Here is a 21,590-nt window from a genome sequence, read left to right on the forward strand (position 1 = left end):
CATTAACTGACTTGGTTTTCGTTCTTTTATTTCCTAACGTCACGTTAAGTCATGCAAGTCTTATTACCCACTCCTATAAGTACATATTACTTGTTCGAAAACCTGCAAAATGCTCTGTAAGTTATAACCAGCTTGGCTTTCTTATTTATATTACAATCTCGGGCTTAGTACAATTCTGCCTCCAACCATTTCTTACAACATATTTTACATCATTTATATAGTAAGATTTCTGATTCGCTGCATTCCGCCTTGCTTTTCAAACACCTTCATCATCCGAGATTTTCCAAACATGGTTATAGTTCATTATCTTCTTATATGGCAACATTGCATGTAGCTCGGTTGTGGCCGCTTCCCTTACAACGGCTACAAACATGTTTCTTCCTCGGGGCTTTCATCTGCAAAAATTCCACGTTATTAGAAAATTTCAGTGGGAGTAACATTTATTTAGTTACATATACATACCCTTATTTCGCCGGTTGATAATATGCGGCTTTTACGTGGTCGGCCTGGTGGGCGTTTGGTCGCTGGCGGGAGGACTTCCATATCAACTGCTCCAATGTTCCGATGTTCTCCGGTCATGTTGTTGCTTATTGGAAATATTTCATCCTTGTAAGCAGTTGCAAGACACTCCAAACTGTAAACTCCTGAAACCAGTGTTTCCACCCTCGTTTTGCTTTTAATTACCGCAGAAATGGCGTGTGAACAGGAGATCATGAGTGTTTGGAACACATTACAACTGCAACTTTTTACTGAAAGGTAAATGTGGAAAGATTCTCCTTCTTTGGTCCTCACTTCATATTTGAAATTATTAATCTTGCTTGCAAGCATTCCTCCGCTTTGTTCAAAATTTCCAGCTATTATCTCAAGCACACGTGGGGTGAAACTGCCGCTTCCATTGTTGGTAACATTACGTCTTTCCGAAAACCAATTCATCAGTTTTGATATTATAAACTCAACTAATGCTAGTATAGGATACTCCCTTGCTTCACGAAGAACAGAGTTCCAACTTTCTGCAATGTTGCTTGTCATTACGTCGTAACGCTTTCCACTGAAATGCACACGGGCCCAATGTTCGAAACCAATACCTTCTAGGTATTCAGCGCAGGATGCATTCATTAGCTTAATTTCGTTGAACGCACCATAGAAATCAGCAAGACAAAATGCCCGGGCGGCTTTCCCGACAAGGAACGAAAGATGCTTGTTTTTGAAATAAGTACGTATGTTACGCTTCAAATGCAAAATGCATGCACAATGTTGAGCTCCTGGGTAAACCTGGGCATTGACAGGAAAAAAAATTGTCTCAATATAATACATTGCTAAATCTTATATAAATAAGGTGTAAAAGCAGTATTATATTAGCGTAAGTAATATGCATCTCCCGTCTAACTTTGTCTCTTAAAGACATGTGATGTTTTTATAATCACTTCCTATAGTATCTCGACTAGCCGGACAGATTTTAAATGAGCAAAATGAAAGGCCCACCTTCGATATCCCATAGTAAATAGAGGAGTGCCGATCAGAAACAAATACAACGTCCTCGTTGTTTGGAATGAATTGCAATAACATTTTGAAAAACCACTCTCATGCTTTGTCGTTTTCACTATCGACAACACCCATTGCTAGTGGAAACACCTGATAGTTACCATCATGGGCAGAAGCAGTGAGTAAGCACCCACCATACTTACCTCGCATATGTGTTCCATCAATTATAATGACACTGCACATCTGCTTGAACCCACTTACAGAAGCCGCTAGCGCCAAAAACATGTATTTGAACATGTGACCAACTCCACCTTCGAATTCGGTTACCATTTCAGCAAGGGTTCCCGGGTTTGCAAGAACTAGTCTGTCAAGGTAGTCCGGCAACATCATATAAGATGCACATGACGATCCTTTCGCATAATCCAGTGCAACCTCTCTTGATTGCCAGGCTTTCCAGTAAGAGATGTTAACATCATGGTCACCTAGCATAACTTGCATAATTTCTTTCGGCCTTGGTGCACCTCCAATTCCAACATATCTTGACTTCATCAACTCTCCAATGACACCATGAGTGGCTTGTCGTTCATATCCTGCAATGTCAATTTATTCATAAATACAAGCGTCTATATTATCATATAATAAACAATTATTGCTAAGATAAGGAGTAGGAAGCAACACGCGTAATCTATTAACGTTATTGTGGACTAAGATCTCTAACAAAACAAATATAAGGGCAAAATTCATAAAAAGCTTTAGAAAACAAGTTTACACTTCACTCCCTTTCTTTAACGTAATTCTATATTCAAACTAGATTATTCATGTAGCGAATAAAGTTCAATGTTTGATAAGGCTATTTTAATATTTACCAACGCGATCATCTACGGAACAGGTGTGTTGTAATTGTGCTTTTCGGACTTCAAACTTCTCGAGAGTTTTCATTTTCGTCGCATAGACTCGCCACTGGCATGTTCCACTTATGCATTCCATCACCATTCCTTCTGGTGAAGAGCGTGTGTTCCTGAACCTGAATTTTTTTTCGCAAAGCATAAACGACCATATGTTGTTTGAAGTGTTCCTTATTTTTAAACACGATTCCTTCGTATAGATCGTCCAGTGCAATTGTTTGGTTTCCTACAAAGTTTGTGTGTGTCTCGCAAATTAGTGGTGGTCAAGTAAAAATATTTCAAACATATTTTACATTGATATTTTACATTACAAAAGATGGCAGATATTAAACATTGCATCGTTCATTGACGATTAAACCAAAAAAGGGATCACCCACTACAGCTATTTTACAAAGCTTCAGACAACTTATTTATTTATAGGATTTTAAAAGAAGGGATCAGGCCCAAACCCGCCGCTGTCCCCGTCGGCCTCTGAGTCCGAGTCCTCTATTTCAATGATAGCTTTGCTTGCAGAGGTGTTATTCATTCCAAGCCCAAGTGTGAGATCGAGGCATGGATCGCCATGGTTACGTGTCGTTGTACGTGTGCCACCATCGCCCTGTTGGGTTAACGGTGCTGAACTAAGGTTTTGTATGGGTGCAGCATCCTCTCCTGCATGGTCAATGAAAACTATACACTTAACAATAATTATTTATACAAATTTAGGAGATATATACAAAGTTATGTAACTCTGTCTTACTACAACCTTGCTCCAGTGCTTGGGAGATGTTGATGACAGTTTCTCCTATTGGTATCGGTGGAGCTACCCCACGGTTATTGTCAACGTTGTTTAAACCATCTGACGATCCTGTGTAAGAAGCCTCATCATCATGAACAACTAGAACAGTCGTTGGTGTTGTTGGTGCATTCACCCTGAGATTTGGACCAATGGGAAGGCCTAACGCACCATTAGTTGGAGGCGGGGCTGCCGTCACATTCACTTCATAGTTCGGCTGCATCTCCGAAATTCCATTCGCATCAAAGTGTTCCTCTGTCACCTCTTCCTCTATAGGAGGTAAACTTGGGATTTGGTTAAGAGGTTCAACCTCCAGGGGAATTCCATGGCGTTGTACATTCCGAGGTGTTAAATTGGGAAAAGCACGGTGGAGATTATCAACATCAATTGGTTCACCATGTAAAACTGAAAGTGAAGATGAAATAGCGTCAGCAACATAAGTGTAATTTCTCATACGTTTTCCAATTTTTTTAGAAAACAGTTGGATAATAATAGTGTTGGTCATAATACAACATTTCTTTGGCCGCATGTTTGATTTCTAAAGTGTTACTGTCTCGGTAGACTTCACTTTCTAATCTGTTAGACATATCCATATTTAATATATTCGACGGTGTAAATGATCAATGTTGGTTGAGTTTTTAAGAAATACCTTCTTCGGTTGGCGCATGGTTCCTTCCCTCGTCAATATAGATGGTATCACCATCCTGTATGGCAATCATATCATCGACAGTCAAACGTGGAAGTGCAGCCCTTTCTTCAGGAGTTGGGGCATATACCATATCTATCTCAAGAGCAACACGATAGACAATGAGTAGTTGAGGTTCATTGAACAACAACTCCAACATAGACTGGCTACAGACGATCGGGTGTCCTCCAACGAGTTCTGAATAGGGATGTTACAGTGGGTTTGTACCCATGGGTTTACCCAAACCCATAAGTATTGGGCTGGGTTTTTACCCTGAAATAGATAGATGAGTTTAGTATGGGTTATTAATTTTAGAGAATATATTAATTTGGGTAAACCCAATAGGGTAATTGGGTACCCACAGACTTAAAAAAAAAAAATACGTCGTCGTTTGTTATGTCGTCCCTCTCAAATCTGGAAAACGAAGTTTGTCTCTCTCAAATCTCAATTAAGCTGCGTCCTCTTCGTCTCTCTCAGGTTATCTCTCTCTCACACGTTCTCTCTCTCTCTCTCTCTCACGTTCTCTCTATCTCTCTCACGTTTTCTCTCTCTCTCTCACGTTCTCTCTCTCTCTCTCTCACGTTCTCTCTATCTCTCTTGTTTTGATTTTGATTGTTCTCTTGTCTCAGGGAAGAAACATCATCAGGTTTTGATTCTGATTGTTCGCTTGTCTCTGCAGCAAACCCGTTATCAGGTTTCCTCTCTAACTCTCTTCTCTAGCTTCTTTTGATAGTGAAAGAAAACTAGTGTTGTTGATGAAAAATTTGGGTATTATTGAATGTGTTCGTCGAAATGTCCCAAAGAGAATCTCTCTTGTTTTATATAAAACTATTTTGCCCAATTCGTTATTGAAGCATAGTTGTAGAAAATTAGCTCGTGTTCATTTGAAAAAATTGTGGAAAATTTACATTTTTTAAGAGTTGAAAGAAGACCCTTTTAGTGTAGAAGCTAAAGTATATGTAGAATGTTATGGTATGTTACTGTGTTTGCTTGATCTCTTTGCATATGTACTTAAACATCAACTTCTCTTTGTATATGTAGATGGAATCCTAGTCAGTGAGAGTACTTGCAGAACTTGAAGAGCAACTGGATATGGACAGAGAGGAGAATGAAGCTGAACTTCAAGGAGCCCACAGTGAAACTCAAGTGACTCAACCAACAAAAATGGTATTTCAGTCTAACAAACGCTTAAAGGCTGATGTTTGGAAGGAATACATACTGGTAGGTGTAGGGATAGATGGAAAGAACAGAGGGCGTTGCATTTATTGCTGTAAGGAGTTAGTAATAGAAGTTAAGAATGGAACATCATCTTTGAAACGGCATTTAGAAATCTGTCCAGTGAAGCCTGAAAGTGATGGCAATGCTGAAAGGAAGTATGATCACAAAGTAAATCGCGAAATGACTAGTGAGCTTATTATCTATCATGATTTGCCTTTTCGGTATGTGGAGTACGAGAAGGTTAGGGAAAGAGATAAATATCTGAACCCAAAGTGTGTGCCTATATGCCGACAAACCGCTGCTGCTGATGTCTTCAGGAAATATGAGATGGAGAAAGCAAAGCTCAAAAGACTTTTTGTAAATCTCAAAATTCGAGTGTGTTTTACGACAGATCTTTGGTCAGCTCGCACGGTGATGGGGTACATTTGTTTGACTGCCCATTATATTGACGATGGTTGGACCTTAAACAACAAGATCTTGGCGTTTTGTGAAATCAAGCCTCCTCACACGGGTGATGAAATAGCTAAAAAGGTGTTGGGTTGCTTGAAGGAGTGGGGCTTGGAAAAGAAGGTATTCTCCTTCACCTTAGATAACGCTACTAGTAATACTAGTATGCAAAAGATTCTTACACATCGTCTTCAGATGGTTGCTGGAAATAGATTGCCATGTAATGGAAAGTTCTTACACGTGAGGTGTTGTGCCCATATCCTAAATCTTATAGTGAAGGAAGGATTAGAATTAGCTAATAGTCTGTTGGAGAATATCCGCGAGAGCGTGAGGTTTGTGAAAGCCTCTCAATCAAGGAAAGATGCTTTTGCTGCTTGTATTGAAAGTTCAGGGACTACGGGTAGCTCAGGATTGTCTTTAGATGTATTTACTCGCTGGAATTCAACCTATGATATGCTCGCAAGGGCTCTTAAGTTCCGTATGGAGTTTGCTAGTTATAAAGTTTGTGATAGGAGCTATAACACGCTGCCTTCAGAGGAAGAATGGGAACGTGGGCAGAAAATTTGTGACTTCCTGAAGCCTTTCAGTACCATCACAACATACTTCTCAGGTGTGAAATATCCAACTGCGAATATATACTTCATTCAAGTTTGGAATATCGAATTGCTATTAAGGAAATACGCAGATTGTGATGATGAGGATTTAAGGTTAATGGCTAGGAGGATGCAAATCAAATTTGCAAAGTACTGGGATGATTATAGCATAGTTTTAGCGATGGGAGCTATGTTGGATCCAAGGTTCAAGACTCAGATACTCAAAAAAGCTTTTGATAGGTTAGATCCAACTACTTCCGAGAAAAAAAGTTGAGGTTATAGTGCAGAATCTGAAGGATCTGTACGAAGAGTATACGAGCAAGCATGTGACGGGTTCATCTTCTAGTTCTAACTATTCATCAACACCAGATGACCTTCTTAATGAATCACCCCTTGATGATGATTTGAACGCTGTAAGATTACTTAATTTACTTCTTTTCTTGTCTTGATGAGTATAGTTGAAATTGTCTGATTATATTGATGTTCTTGTCTGATTACAATATAGGATCTTTTTGAACTTGAAAGGAGTATTCACCATGGTTCAGATAATACAAAGACGAGTTTGGAATTGTATTTGGAAGAGCCGAGGCTTGAGTTAAAAGCTTTTGCAGATATAGAAGTTTTGAGCTATTGGAAAGAAAATGGGCATCGCCATGGTGACTTAGCTGCGCTAGCAATAGATCTTCTCAGTATCCCAATAACTACAGTTGCATCAGAGTCCGCTTTCAGCATCGGTGGTCGTGTATTGACCCCATACAGAAACCGCCTTCTTCCAGACAATGTGCAAGCATTGCTTTGCACTCGTAACTGGTTGCGTGGTTATCCAGAACTTGAAGGTAACTTTACCGTATGTGCATCCATGTGTGTGCTTCATGCATTCATTGTTCGTTGTCTTTGGTGCCTTGACTTAGATATTAGCTACAGCGATTTAATATTCCTCTCTGTGTCTCGTCATTGGCCGTAAACGTAGACAGCAGTAATAATATTATGTCTTTCTTTGGCTTTGGACATTCATGATTAGTCACTGCAGTTGTAAGAATCTGATTCTTTGAAGACTACTAGTTTCTGGTGTTGTTGAAGCATTAGTAAAGAGCATATTGATGTGCCTTTGGTGACAATTTGTTGTTCTTCACCACCAACTTTGGTGACTAATGCTTTGGTGCTTTGTTTGTTTTGGTATTCTAGGTGATATTGAAGATAATTTCGATGAGGAAGCTACAAATGTTGCAAGTTCTTCAGGAGTATGAGAGAGATTCAAGATTCAAGAAGCTACAAATGTTGCAAACTACTATTTATTTTAATCTGAATAAAAATATTTTTGCTACTTTTTTACAAATGTTGCAAGCTACAATTTGTTTCAATCTGAATCAAATATGAATTTATTATAATTGCGATTTTAATATTTATGCATAGATATTTAAATTATCTTTTTATTAGTATATAAAATGTATAATTTGATTATGTATGCAAAAAGATATAAATATTTTACATAAACTCTTTACAACAAATAAAATAGTTTGGGTACCCATGGGTTAATCTATACCCTACTGGGTTATTTTATGGATTTTAATTTAACCATAATGTTTTTGGGTTTTCGCGGACTGGGCATAAACTGGGTCGGGTTTTTTGTGGGTTGGGCTGGACTGGGTTATTTCACCCATTTTAACATCCCTAGTTCTGAACCAGAATTATTTATAAGGCACGCCAGTCATTAACATAAAAAATAAGTGTAGGTAATCATGCAACAAGTTCGAACTGTTGGTTTTAGAAAAATTTATGCAGTTTGTATTAAAAAAAAATTTCCAACCTTTTATGGCTTCGTGATGTTGTTCTTCTGTTATCCCCTCTCCTAGGAAACTTCGGTCACCAATTTTGAATGGGGATCGACATAGAAACTGGTACTTAGCAACTAGCTCAGGTCCGCTAGTCACATACATCACTGGTTCTGTCATATACTCCCTCACAGTCAACATAACCTCCACATCTCTATCGGTAGACAAAGTAACCGGTGGTGTCGTTGTACCCTCAGGAAGGAGCATCCACTCAGGGAGCTGATATGTTAAGGCGACTGGAGTTAGAACCCCAAGATCGAGCCTTATACGAATCATCTCCACCAAGCCTTCAAAAGAGTCGTGGGGGTTGATTAAAAGAGTATCTTCTTCAGCAGCTGGATTTTCATCAAACCTCCACTCCTCGGCCAGCGTCTTTTCCCAAATACCTTGAACAATCCGTACTAAAGTTCCCATCTGGGGATTAAAGAGAGAAAAGCGTAAGGTTTTATCATGAATTGAAACTTACAAGAACGTAAAAACTTTATATTTCACCTATTCTAACAGTCTGCCTTTTAAAAAATAAAAAACCCTAGAAAGAGAGAAAAAAAAGACCTTCGAACGTGTTTTCACAGAAACGTATCCGGAATCTCCCACATAAAGCGGAAAAGGTAGTTTGCTTTTCTGACTGCGTTGGTGAAGATGGCAGTCTCAATTTATAGCCAAATTGGGAATAGATACATACATTTATACATCAATTCACGTTAACCCAAAGCGCATTAAATGCATCCGGATACCTATACATTGCCATCACTATTCATGATTAGGGTGAAAAAAAATCTCTGACACGCTTTCAATCTTTGTAAAATATACATTTAAATATTACTATCCTTATCTTTTACCGGTTTGTTTTCCGGTTGCAAGCAATCTGGTTTTATTAGAACCAAATTATTTTCTTTTTATCTCAAACGGTTTGTTCAAACCGGGATTAGCAGCCTTCTTGTATGCTTTGTGTCCACATAATTAATATATAATTTTTCTCAACCAAGTGGACGACCATAACTGCACGTGCTATTATCTCGAATCTTCCATGGAGAACATAAAACCTGGACATTCTTTGCATCTTTTCATAAACATCAAAGGACAATGGCATCTGCTTGGTTCAACTGCCACCTCTCAAGGTCCACAGTGCCACTGCTCACAGCCAACGGTTCTGACGATAGCATGGAGCGATGACAATCCGGGAAGGCGATTTTACAAATGCGAAGAACATGGATTTGTGGTTTGGCATGACAAGGAGAAATCATGCTCTTGGCAGAAGAAAAGTCTATTGGAGGCAAGGGAAAAAATCCTTACGCAGACCGAAGAAATCAAAGCTTTGTGTGCTGCCCTCCGCCAAGCAAATGCTAAAATTGCTGCATTAGAGATTTCTCGGTCATCTGGCCCAATCAATGAAACTTTGAAGTCCATTGAAGATCACGTCACAGTACATATCAATGAGACAGAGAGGATGGTCCGTAAACTTATACTATATTCTGGTGGGGGATTTGCCTTAGCTGCGACCTTACTCGTCTATTGTCTGAAAAAGTAGTTGTCTTGGGAAGACTTGCTGTTCTTAACTCATGTTTTAAATTTGTTTGTCTATCTACTAAATATCATGTTCAGTAGTTTCTCAAACTAGATCGGTTGTTCTTTATTCGTATTAATATGTTCTATTTCTTGCTATCCTTATAAAAATGCTCCACCTCTGTTACTGTAATATAGCAAACGTAATGTTAAGTTTGAATTTTAATGATACATTTAAGTTCTTGCGTAAAATAGTTACAAATAAAAGTGCAAATATCAATTTAGTTTTAATTGAATATTATTGCTGCTTCTATCACGCTCCACACGCGCTATCTCTCGGCGTTTCTAAATCAATTCAAGTGGGAAGTTTTTCCGACAAAACGTCTCTGTCGTCTTACACTTCTGAGACAGCATGTTCTATTGTACAATCGTTAGAGGGGACAGAATGGTAAGTTCTCATTCACCGATTTATCCTGATGCCCAAATAAAAAGTTATATGTATAGTCACCTAAATAAATTTGTTTCTATGTATTTCCAGCCAAATAGCTCTTTACTTAAAGCCAAGTTTTTTAAGAGAAAATGATTTACATATTTTTGAAACAATGATCATCGACAAAAACATGGTTTGATCATAAGAATCTGATCACCAAAACAAATCTTAAGAAATAAAATAGTGAAGCGTATGTGGAGTCACATGTCATGTGATTGCATTGAATAACACCGAAGTTTTTACAGGGATAGCAAACAAAAAATGTTTAAAGAAATAAACACACAGAAAAGTAAAATTAAACACAATTAGGAAGAAAATGGAATGAGTAAAATCTCCTCTCCACAGGTTGACAAATGAAGAAACAAATCTCCTCCACTGAGAGCAGACATGATCTTTCTTAATCTCCTCCATTGTAATGTAATGACGAAAACGATATGATTAGCGTCGCTTAGTGTCCTTACCTGCTGCTTCGAGATTTCTCTCTCTGTTTTGTTTCTTCTTCTGTGAGAGAGGTCCCCCCATCTTCTCTCTCTCCCTATGTGCAAATGCCACTTCATCTGAAACCTGATTGTTCCTTCTTCATCTCTCCTTCATCAGCGATGACGTCGACTTCCTTGGGACCTTCGATGCTTCTCTCGTACGGCTCTTCTTCCCGCGAATTTCATGATCTCCGGTTCAGATTGATTTCGGGTCCTCGTGTTCGAGTTCCTTCGTTCCGGAGATTTCGGATTCACTGCGTGTCCAAGGTGTGTTCAGATTTCTTCTTTGGGTTATGTAATTTCGCTTTTGGGCATCTTTTGGGAATTGATAAACAATAGTGATCGAGAACAAAAAATAATTTAATTGTGTTAAATCATTACAAATCTAGTGGTTGAGAAGTCTTTTCAAATTGTACAGTTGGTTTGATATGCATAAACTGTGTATGATTCAGGGAAAGGAGGTGACGCCAATCATTGAAAGCTCTTCACTGTCAGGAGGAGATGCTGCTTTACGCTCTAATGAGTGGAAGGCTGTCCCAGATATCTGGAGATCTTCTGCAGATAAGTATGGTGATAAAGTTGCTCTTGTAGATCCTTACCATGATCCGCCTTTGAAATTGACATACAACCAGGTATATGTCTATTGTCGCTGTAGATATTTAATTCCTTGGTGAGCAACGGAGTTCATTCACCTTGTTTGCTTCATTTTTCAGTTGGAACAAGAGATTCTGGACTTTTCTGAGGGATTACGAGCTGTTGGAGTGAAAGCAGATGAGAAGATTGCACTTTTTGCTGATAATTCCTGTAGATGGCTTGTCTCAGATCAAGGTACGTGGTTGTTAATATGGTACATGAAGAGCTTGACTCATTAGGGAGATTGGTTTCAACTGAAAATCACTCTCCTTTCTTTGTCCAAAGAAGCAAGTCTTGTAGAAATTTTAAGTTAGTTCTAATGTTCACTGCTCTCCTTCTTTTCCTAACGTACTGTTTATCACTTCATGTCAGGTATAATGTCCACAGGAGCAGTCAATGTAGTCAGAGGATCTAGGTCCTCTGTTGAAGAATTACTGCAGATATACCAACATTCTGAAAGGTATCATAATATACTAACCTGGTTTTGTATCATCCTCTTCTTATCTTGTTTGTATGAATCAGTTTCAGTTCTATATCTTTGCATGTATGCTACTGAGTCTAAGGTTTCTTAATGATTGACAAATTTTGTTCCTGTTTAGGAATTAATTTTCAGATTAGGCTTAGTTCCCATTTATCTTGTTCCATCTGAGCTCCTATAAGATCTTTGATCATAATGTGTCTCTTCATTTATCGGCTGAAGATTTGGTTGCAATACAGAGATCAAGAATTTCAAGTGATTTGTATTTTGCAGTGTAGCCCTTGTTGTGGACAATCCTGAGTTTTTCAACCGCATCGCTGATACATTTACTTCCAAAGCGTCTCTGAGGTTTTTGATACTTCTATGGGGTGAGAAGTCATCATTGGTTACACAGGGGATGCAGATTCCAGTTTACAGCTACACAGACATTAAAAACCTAGGACAGGAGAAACGTGCAGGATCCAACGATACAAGTACGTTGAGGATCTAAGTTTTTTGCCCCTAAAAGATTATCCTGATGCTAATAAATGAATTACTCTGTAGGGAAACCCATCAATCCAGATGACACAGCCGCGATTATGTATACCAGTGGTACCACCGGAAATCCCAAAGGCGTTATGCTTACACATCGGAATCTCTTACACCAGGTTCATGCTAATAGGCACAATACTTCTTTGCAAGCGTTTATTTGGTGACTATGTTCCTCTTCTTACCAAGAATAGGTTTGGAGCTTGTAATTTTTTTTTCTTGAACACTTTACAGATAAAACATTTATCTGCATATGTACCTGCTGAAGCTGGCGATAGATTTCTAAGCATGTTGCCTTCATGGCATGCCTACGAACGTGCTTGCGAATACTTCATATTCACATGTGGAGTTGAGCAAATGTATACGTCTATAAGATTCTTAAAGGTGATTCTCATCCTCCAGTTTTTATTCAGTCAGTATTTGTTTTTGCAGTCGTTGTACTTATATCAAGTTGGGTTGTTCCCTTTTAATGTGATGCTTCCGTTTGTTTTAATATTTTATCAATGGGAAGAAAATATTTTGAATACTCATATCATTGTGCCATGAAAAATTTGAACTGATGAAGGATTCGAGTATATCATTCGACGTTGCTCCTTTTGGGTTTAATTCGTTTTTTTGTTTGTGGTATAGGATGATCTAAAGCGGTATCAACCACACTATCTTATATCCGTTCCTTTGGTTTATGAGACACTTTACAGGTTTGTCACTTTTCACGTTAATAGTTTGCACAGTAGTACAGTACTCATATTATCTTAATGATGGATTGTATAAATATAGAAGCTCGATATGCATTTGTATTAATGTCTTAATTCTGTTTCTCATGGCTAAGGTGTTCTTGTAGTTAATTATTTCTAAACATGAGTTGGTTGTTAAACATCATTTTCCTCTCTCTTTTCTTTGTTTCCTCTTTGAGAACTGCAGTGGTATTCAAAAGCAGATTTCCACAAGTTCAGCTGCCCGTAAATTTCTAGCACTTACATTGATCAAAATCAGTCTCGCTTATATGGAGATGAAGCGAATTTATGAGGTTTTCATGACATATATGATGCCCTCTTAACATTTGTCTTTACCTTACAGTTTGTTTTAAGAAGTTTTTTCTGTTTGTTCCCTTCTTGTGGTGCCTGAAGTTCTTTTATGGTCTCTGGTCTGGTTTACAGGGTATGTGTCTGACAAAAGAGCAAAAACCTCCAATGTATATTGTATCTTTGGTTGATTGGTTGCGAGCGAGAGTAATTGCTGCTTTATTGTGGCCGTTACACATGTTGGCCAAAATACTAATCTACAAGAAAATACATGCCTCTATTGGGATATCAAAGGTAGTATAACACAACTTTTTATGTTCTTCTATTATGTTTGTTAGATCTCTAACCAAAACTATTTCTAGTTAATACTGATTTGATTTTGGTTTCTCTAGGCTGGTATCAGCGGAGGTGGTAGTTTACCCATTCACATTGACAAGTTTTTTGAGGTTAAGCCATCTGTGATTTCTCTTGGAAAACTTGAGATCAATTTCTTTTGAACAAGTAAAAAGACTTGGTTTCAATTTCCTTGCAGGCCATCGGTGTGATTCTACAAAATGGTTATGGTTTGACAGAGACATCCCCGGTTATCTGTGCACGGACCCTTAGCTGTAACGTAAGTCATTCCTGCATCCGTTTTGTAATTTTGTTTTGAACCCACCACTGATTAATTTCAAAGGAAAGCTTAACACCTAACTTGACGAGCTATAGTTGATTCTATCTCTTTCCATTGAGCCTCCAACTCTTTTTGGTTTGGTTTGTTTTTCCTTGTATGGCATTACAAGCTCTTAACTGTCATGGCATTATGATTTAATCATTTGCCTTTTTCTTCGACTTAATATTGTAATTTGTTTTGTCTTTTTGTTTTCTTATGAAGGTTCTTGGCTCAGCTGGATATCCAATGCATGGTACAGAGTTCAAAATTGTAGATCCTGAGACTAATACTGTTCTCCGTCCTGGTTCAAAGGGCATTGTCAAAGTCAGAGGCCCACAGATTATGAAAGGTTATTATAAGGTATCTATTGTATGGTTATTATGTAAGTGATTTTGCCTGAATGATTAAACCTTATTTTAACTCGTATTTCTGAATTGATGTGTGGCATCAGAATCCAACAACCACAAAACAAGTTCTAAATGAAAGTGGATGGTTCAACACAGGAGATATGGGCTGGATCGCTCCTCATCACTCAACAGGAAGGAGTCGCCGCTGTGGAGGTCTCATCGTTCTTGAAGGCCGTGCCAAAGACACAATTGTTCTCTCCACAGGTATATTCCGAATGCACAAACATGTTTAAATGCTGCAACTGAAACACAAAATGGATTATTGATAGGTGAAAACGTGGAACCATTAGAGATTGAAGAAGCTGCCATGAGAAGCAGATTGATTGATCAAATCGTGGTTATTGGACAGGTGCTTAAACTCTCTTTCAGAGAATTACAAAGATCTCAGTATCTGCTATTGATAACATGCATCTCATTCACAGGATCAACGACGCCTTGGAGCTATCATAATCCCAAAAAAAGAGGAAGCAGAAAAGCTAGATCCTGAAACATCCCAACTTAGCGACGAAAAATTAAAGAGCTTAGTTTACCAAGAACTGAGGAAATGGTAAAAACCAAAACATTACTTTTTTAACTTCAGGTTTAAAAGTAATTGATACATTTACTCTGTTTAAACAATGTTGCAGGACTTCAGAATGCTCGTTCCAAGTTGGACCAGTCTTGATCGTGGACGAGCCCTTCACGGTAATTATATATATCTTTAAACTGTTCTTATAGATGTTTTGGCTATATTTACGACCCAAAAAAATTGAAAACCTTACCAAGATATCTGTTTTATGACACAACATTGCAGATCGACAATGGCTTAATGACACCAACGATGAAGATTAGAAGGGACAAGGTCGTGGCTAAGTATAAGGACGAGATTAATCAACTTTACAATTAACTATAGTTGGATTAGTCTTGTTCCTTTGTTGATGTAATTATTATAACAATAAAAGCATACTCTATTAAGAACTAGGGTTGGCCCGCCTACGGGCGGGTTGGTGAATTTATAAAATAAATATTTTTTACTAAAATTATTTGAATTTTATATAAAATTCTTAAAATTATTTTAAATTTATAATTATAAACATATTTTTATCAAAATATCATATTGTGAAATTTAATAAATTTTGTTGGCTAAATTTGAAACTAATCGTAACATCCATTTTTTTGTTAGGATACAAATATATTAAATAAAAAGAAATTCAGGAAAAGGAATTTATTTTCCTAATTTTTATTCTAAGTTGCCTATTTATTTTAGATATTTATGTGTTTTTGTTATTTTACGTATTTAGGGCTATGTTATATTTTCATCAAACTTAGTTGTTATATAGAGATATTCAGATTTTTTTTGTTGAAAACTTTTTTGATTATTTATTGATATTTAATTGTTATTTTCCTTGTGGATAATCGCACGTACAAAGTAAATAAAACAATATTGTAAACTAACATAAAATGTCACTTTTTTTTCTTTGAACTTTAAACATTTGCATAAACTGAAACAAAGATCTATAGTACTTGCTCGTTTTAATTTACATTCATAAGCTAATCAAATGCACATAGACGACACCAGAAAGTTAAGATTTAAGTTCAAAAACAGCTGTAGAAGAAAATGATGCGATCACATAGCCATTGCATATAAAAAGAGAACCTAATAATTATATATCTAAAATGCTGCCATGATCAAAGAGGTAACTTCATTTATGCCCTTCAATACCAAGAAAAAATGAATTCTCCATATATCCTCTGTTACTACCGTGTTAGGCATTCTTAGCATTACGTGAAGACACCAACTCATGCTTCTTTGTCACTCTTTTTATTCTCCTTTGATTTCCCATTAGCAGATTGAAAAGCTATCCCTTCAGCTCCCCAAACAGCCTTTGACAACTAATATCACTTTTGTTGGTGAGGATTCGAAGCAGAAGCTTGTTCACCCTGTCATTTTCGTAGTTGTATATTTCTTTATCATAGTCTGAAGATTCTCCTTGAACTGTCTCAAGGTAACATCAAATCTAAGAGAACCCTTCATGGAATTGTAGAGTGAGCGCCTGTCTTCTAGTGGATTCTTCCCATTGTAATCAATTATACCTTGTAGAAAAACAATTTCATCTTTCTCACCAAAAAGTCTTTTGAAATTTGATCTCATTTCTCATCTTGTTTATAGATTTTCTTGGCTCTCTTCGAACTCACGTCGGTTGAGACCCCCTCCAACCAGCCGCTTCCTCCTTGACAGTTGAACCTTATCGGAACTCCTTGGTTGATGATATTCCGGCTCGGACCATATTTGTTTCTCGCCGCTTGAAGATAAGGTTCGAACCCGATTAGCACTTACGGTGGCTGGAATAAAAATTCGCCTGAAACAGAATTGAGAAGGTTTCATAATCAAGAAGCGGAAGCTAAATGCTGAATAAAAAATCATATAGAACAGCTAGCAATGTTGACAGTAGGTCTCTATTATCAAATGCTTAAGAAAGGACTCACTTTTGGATCAAAGTAATAGCATATCAACGGACATATGAGTTCATCACCGCCGCTTCCCAGAATCACCGCAATCTAACCTCAACTGTGGAAGAACATCTACCTGATTTCATATCAGCGAGAAAAACTTTAGAGTTAGCCATTTCACAAAAAAAAAAAAAATTATCACATCACAAAAAATAAATCTATTGCGTTGTTTGAACTGATTGATAAGATGATTTCGAGAGGAGGAATACTTACCTTTTTATAGTCGCAGGTACACCACCTCGCTGAAGAAAATCTCGCATTGAAGGCTACATCATGATTAATTGAATTAATAAGAGATTTAACACGAAGATTCCAAAACGTTTCGGTGGTGATAATGTTTTCGGTGGTGAAGACGAAGTTCAGAGGTCGCGATGAAACGAAGAACAATGACGAACCTGAACTTATGAAGCTGGTTTGTTTAAAATTAGGCCCAAAACAATAGCAAGCCCACAAAAAATAAACGATGACTTTCTAATTAGATGAAACAGTAAGTTTAATTACCGTGACACGTGTTGGCATGTCGTTCAACGAATTTCCTAGGTGGAATCTGATGTGGCACACCCAGGAGGGATTCAAACCCTTTTATATATATAAAGATATGCAAATAAATTAACAATCTATACTATTATTTGCGAAGTAAATTTTTGCAATAGAGCTTCCACGTTAAAAGTTAGAGCGGTTAATATCATTTATACCCTTAATGAATAATTATATAAATTAGTCAAAAGATAAAAACGAATTTCAAATCAATCTGATTAAAAAAAAGTGATTAAAATTAATAATAAATCATTTATACCCTTAATAAATAAATGATATAAATTAGTCGAAAATAAAAATGAATTTAAAATATATATGATTAAATAAGTGATTAAAATAATAATAATAAGAATTATCTAAAATATAAATAATTAAAAATAAATTTCCATTAATACTATTATATTTATATATTTATATTAGATGACTATAAATAAATATAATAAAAAATGTTTTAAAACATAAGAAAATTCTTAGATATATTCTGTTGTTATCTTAAATAATATTTTATTATAAAATTTATAGTTAGATATAAAACAATTTATAGTTAAATGCTAATCAAATAAATATATTTTCTAAAATATATGTGAATGTTTTTAAAATTTAACACAACAATAAGCATATATATATTTTGATAAAAACTAATGAATATAAGTTAATAATATTTTATTTATATGTTATATTTGATAATATAATGAAATTCTCAAAAATAAAATATATTTTTAAAACATAAGATAAATTCTTAAATATGTTGTGTTTTTTATCTGAAATAATATTTTTACTATAAAATACAAAGTTTAATGTTTTATCTTTTTAAAAACATAAATTAATAATTTATTGTGTTGGCTTTAATTTAATAGTTATAAACAGATAAATATATATAAGAATACTATGCCCGCATGTGTGGGTAGAATACCTAGTTAAACAAGTAAAAAGCTGGTAATTTTTTATTATTATTTGTAATCATTTCTATATCTAAGAACCAACCAATGAAGATTTCGAAACAAGCGATTGTAAATTTGAGATGTCAAACGTCTACGCGATTGCGTCTTTGTAGGGGTGGGGAAACAAAAGAGTCGTTGTTTGATCGCTCTCACCGACTCCATCAACTCAGGGTATAGTAACATGCATTTATTCAATCAGTTTTCAATCACCAATTTTAGGATATAATAATTAATGAAATAACATTGGGACCAAGTAAAAAATCCAAATCCAAAATCCAAACCGAACAACTCGAATTCGAACCTGATCTAAATTAGGATGAATGCCAAAATAGCTAAAAATTTCACAAAATCGGGAAAAAACTGTACCCAAACCAGAATAATTATTTAAAAATCCAAATGAGTTCAATATTTGAAACCTAATAATAACATCAAATACTCAACCTCGTTTTTATATTTGAATTTGGTCATTCATGTTTAAGTTTATATATTATATATTAAGCTTTTTTAGAGTCTTATGTAACTTTAGATACATAATGAGTATTTCAAATAAAAATATAAAAAACCGAACAAGTATCCACACCATCATGAGTCCGAAAGGATATGAACTGAACTAAACCTGATCTTAATATATAAAATACCCGAAAGGGCCATATACACAAGGACAGATGTAGGAATGTATTTTGGTGGGGGCACATACATCATGTCTATCTTTCAGTCGGGGGCATTTCATAGACACTACACTAATTACTAAAAGAGAATGTAAAATCAGATAGGGGCAGGTGACCCGTTTGCTTGGCTGTATGTCCGTCCTGGCATATACAGCTACACTCAAACATCCGAAAACCCAAAATACATGAACTGAACCCGCATGGTTAACCGAATCTGCCACCCTTATAATATTGAGTTTGTTAAGACAATAAGGTCTTCTCGTTAGTTGCAAGTTAATGTACAAAATGATGTTTACTTTGTACAAGATGATAAATAGAGTAACCCAGATTATACAAATAATTAACTATGGAACGAGGTAACGCTTTAGCTGACTATTACAGATTAGTATTTTCCTCATGGTGTAGTGAAGCTAGGTGAAACTCTCTCTCATGATATCATCTTATCAGTATGGCAGTAAGAGTATGGAATTGCCCTATATACAAAGCTTTTGTTAGTACATCCGCAATTTATTAGCATCGTCTATAATATTTCTTATTAAATTTTAATAATCTATTATATTAAAATTTAAGTACAAAATAATACTTACCTATTTTTAAGTGATTTCTTACTTCTTCTTTCTTTTTTAACGAATTTAAACTACTTTATTTATTGTCTTTTCCAAATAATTCGATCTTATTTATTACAAAATACAAAATAGAACTTCCCTATTTTAAGTGTTTTGATTATATTTTTTACATTTATTTTTTCACTCTTCTTAATTACTTCATTAATTATATTTACCGTAATCATTCGACAGCATTTATTTTACTGTTAACTAAAATAATTTCACAAGTTCGAATGAAATTTATTAATTCATGACAAGAATTCAACCGGTTAATAATTTTTTTGTTTATTTGTTTACAAAATCAGTTAGACATGGGCATCCAGGTACCCGATCATTTTTAGGTATCAGATTTTTGGGTTAAAATTAAACTTTGTTCGGATATTATAAACTTTTGGACGGGGTTCGGACTCGGATCCTTCCAGGTCTTGGTCCACCTAAAAATATCCAAATAAATTATATGTTTGGAAATATCATTAAACAATTTATAAAAATGTAAAAATTAACACCCACAAGAACGTGCAGATCAAATTCTAGTTATTATTTAATATTTGAGTCACCACTAAAACATTTATGGCTTCATCCCTGTCCCCAGCCAAAGCCATGCGAATACTAATAACATACATGATGAATAAAAAAAAAAAGCCCTCATTCATACCAAAGGAAGAAGGATATCTTAGCAATATCATTGTCATTTTAAAAGAAAATAAAAAAAACTGAATAATAATTTTAATTATATAATTTTTTTTTACTTTTCACAAACTCATTGACTAAACTTTAAAAACTAACATTATTTAAAAATTAACTTTTGGTAGATAAAATATCTAAGTCACTTAATCTTGGTTGTGACATTTGTTTTTGAACCTAAAAATTAGAAAATATAACTTGTGACATAGTTGAACAAAGATAATAGTCTTTTTTTTAGCAAAATAATAGACTCGATTAAGATTATGCAAACCAAACAGATAACTATGTGTCCATGTGGATAACAAAAGATGACTATTTTTAGCACTGCGTGCAAGACTACCCCGTCCTTGTGTTGTGCGTTCGTGATACATGAATCAGCTCCGAGTGAGTGAAACTCACTTTTAGTAGCTGAATATCTCTTAGGCATGTTGCAAAAACAGACCATTCTTATGGTTCCAAAACCATCTTCACCAGTTGAGAATAATCCATTGCGAACGTTACATGAAATTATCTTAGATTCCTCATACTTTCTATTGCCAAAATGAGAGATTCTAATTCTGAGTTGAAGAGCGAAAGGATGGATTTTGCATTTGTTTCCCATTAGCCCATCAGAACCCTCTAATATACTAAACCATTCTTGGTCCGAATAAATATCATTTTCTTTCCATGAACCATATGCAAAAAACCATTTGCCTGGTATTTGAGGTAGTGTTAAGTCCTCCACCCTAGGTTGGGGATCCCTTTTTGTCTTTGCTGCATGAGTAGTAACAACTTTTTAGCTTTTTATTATCTTATTTCTTTAATTTGTAAATTAATAATTGACTAATAAATATTTTTTTACCAGAAATCATTAACTTAACTAGAAAAAATTCCTGACAATTGTGTTAGAATTCTCCGATTCAAGTGATTTTTTGAGACAAAATTAAAATTACATGCTTTGATTTTGGGTTTAAAAAAATTGAAAACCTTACCAAGATATCTGTTTTATGACACAACATTGCAGATAGACAATGGCTTAATGACACCAACGATGAAGATTAGAAGGGACAAGGTCGTGGCTAAGTATAAGGACGAGATTAATCAACTTTACAATTAACTACAGTTGGATTAGTCTTGTTCCTTTGTTGATGTAACTATTATAACAATAAAAGCATACTCTATTAAGAATATGCAAATAAATTAACAATTAAACAAGTAAAAAGCTGGTAATTTTTTATTATTATTTCTAATCATTTCTATATCTAAGAACCAACCAATGAAGATTTCGAAACAAGCGATTGTAAATTTGAGATGTCAAACGTCTACGCGAGTGCGTCTTTGTAGGGGTGGGGAAACAAAAGAGTCGTTGTTTGATCGCTCTCACAGACTCCATCAAACTCAGGGTATAGTAACATGCATTTATTCAATCAGTTTTCAATCACCAATTTTAGGATATAATAATTAATGAAATAACATTGGGACCGAGTAAAAAATCCGAATCCAAAATCCAAACCGAACCGAACAACTCGAATTCGAACCTGATCAAAATTAGGATGA

At 35.6% G+C, this 21,590-nt stretch overlaps 2 protein-coding genes and 1 long non-coding RNA gene across 4 annotated transcripts; 1 reads left to right on the forward strand and 2 right to left on the reverse strand.

Annotated features, from left to right (window-relative positions):
- Positions 1–311: 311 nt before the first annotated feature.
- LOC106448146 lies at positions 312–1,116 on the reverse strand. The gene is made up of 2 exons (XM_013890069.2): positions 463–1,116; positions 312–395 (listed from the first exon to the last, which is right to left on the reverse strand). The coding sequence occupies exons 1-2, from the start codon at positions 1,114–1,116 to the stop codon at positions 312–314; spliced, it is 738 nt and encodes a 245-aa protein (XP_013745523.2).
- Positions 1,117–10,296: 9,180 nt separating this feature from the next.
- Positions 10,297–21,286, forward strand: LOC106445786 (long-chain-fatty-acid--[acyl-carrier-protein] ligase AEE15, chloroplastic). Of its 2 annotated transcripts, none has more exons than XM_013887420.3 (18): positions 10,297–10,676; positions 10,862–11,041; positions 11,123–11,237; positions 11,415–11,502; positions 11,794–11,993; positions 12,064–12,167; positions 12,283–12,432; positions 12,679–12,746; positions 12,970–13,075; positions 13,206–13,364; positions 13,463–13,516; positions 13,603–13,683; positions 13,945–14,082; positions 14,174–14,333; positions 14,399–14,478; positions 14,552–14,676; positions 14,756–14,813; positions 21,058–21,286. In XM_013887420.3, exons 1-18 carry the CDS (start codon positions 10,476–10,478, stop codon positions 21,148–21,150), a joined length of 2,160 nt encoding a protein of 719 aa, XP_013742874.2. In that variant the 5' UTR covers positions 10,297–10,475; the 3' UTR covers positions 21,151–21,286. The 2 variants fall into 2 exon arrangements, with proteins under 2 accessions (XP_013742874.2, XP_013742873.2); XM_013887419.3 differs by lacking the exon at positions 21,058–21,286 and adding an exon at positions 14,923–15,148.
- On the reverse strand, positions 15,556–17,198 carry LOC106445787. Its single transcript, XR_001288555.3, has 3 exons — positions 16,833–17,198; positions 16,596–16,695; positions 15,556–16,468 (listed from the first exon to the last, which is right to left on the reverse strand). It is a non-coding gene; the product is annotated as an uncharacterized LOC106445787 (long non-coding RNA).
- Positions 21,287–21,590: the final 304 nt, after the last annotated feature.

Source organism: Brassica napus, chromosome A4, assembly GCF_020379485.1.
Source record: "Brassica napus cultivar Da-Ae chromosome A4, Da-Ae, whole genome shotgun sequence".
Classification (NCBI taxonomy): domain Eukaryota; kingdom Viridiplantae; phylum Streptophyta; class Magnoliopsida; order Brassicales; family Brassicaceae; genus Brassica; species Brassica napus.

Coding starts and splice junctions, on each gene's coding strand:
- LOC106448146 (XM_013890069.2), bottom strand. CDS start 1,116: ATGAATGCATCCTGCGCTGAATACCTAGAAGGTATTGGTTTCGAACAT. Junction 396..462: donor TATCAACCGGCGAAATAAGG/GTATGTATATGT, acceptor GAATTTTTGCAG/ATGAAAGCCCCGAGGAAGAA.
- LOC106445786 (XM_013887420.3), top strand. CDS start 10,476: ATGCCACTTCATCTGAAACCTGATTGTTCCTTCTTCATCTCTCCTTCA. Junction 11,238..11,414: donor ATGGCTTGTCTCAGATCAAG/GTACGTGGTTGT, acceptor ACTTCATGTCAG/GTATAATGTCCACAGGAGCA. Junction 13,076..13,205: donor AGATGAAGCGAATTTATGAG/GTTTTCATGACA, acceptor TCTGGTTTACAG/GGTATGTGTCTGACAAAAGA.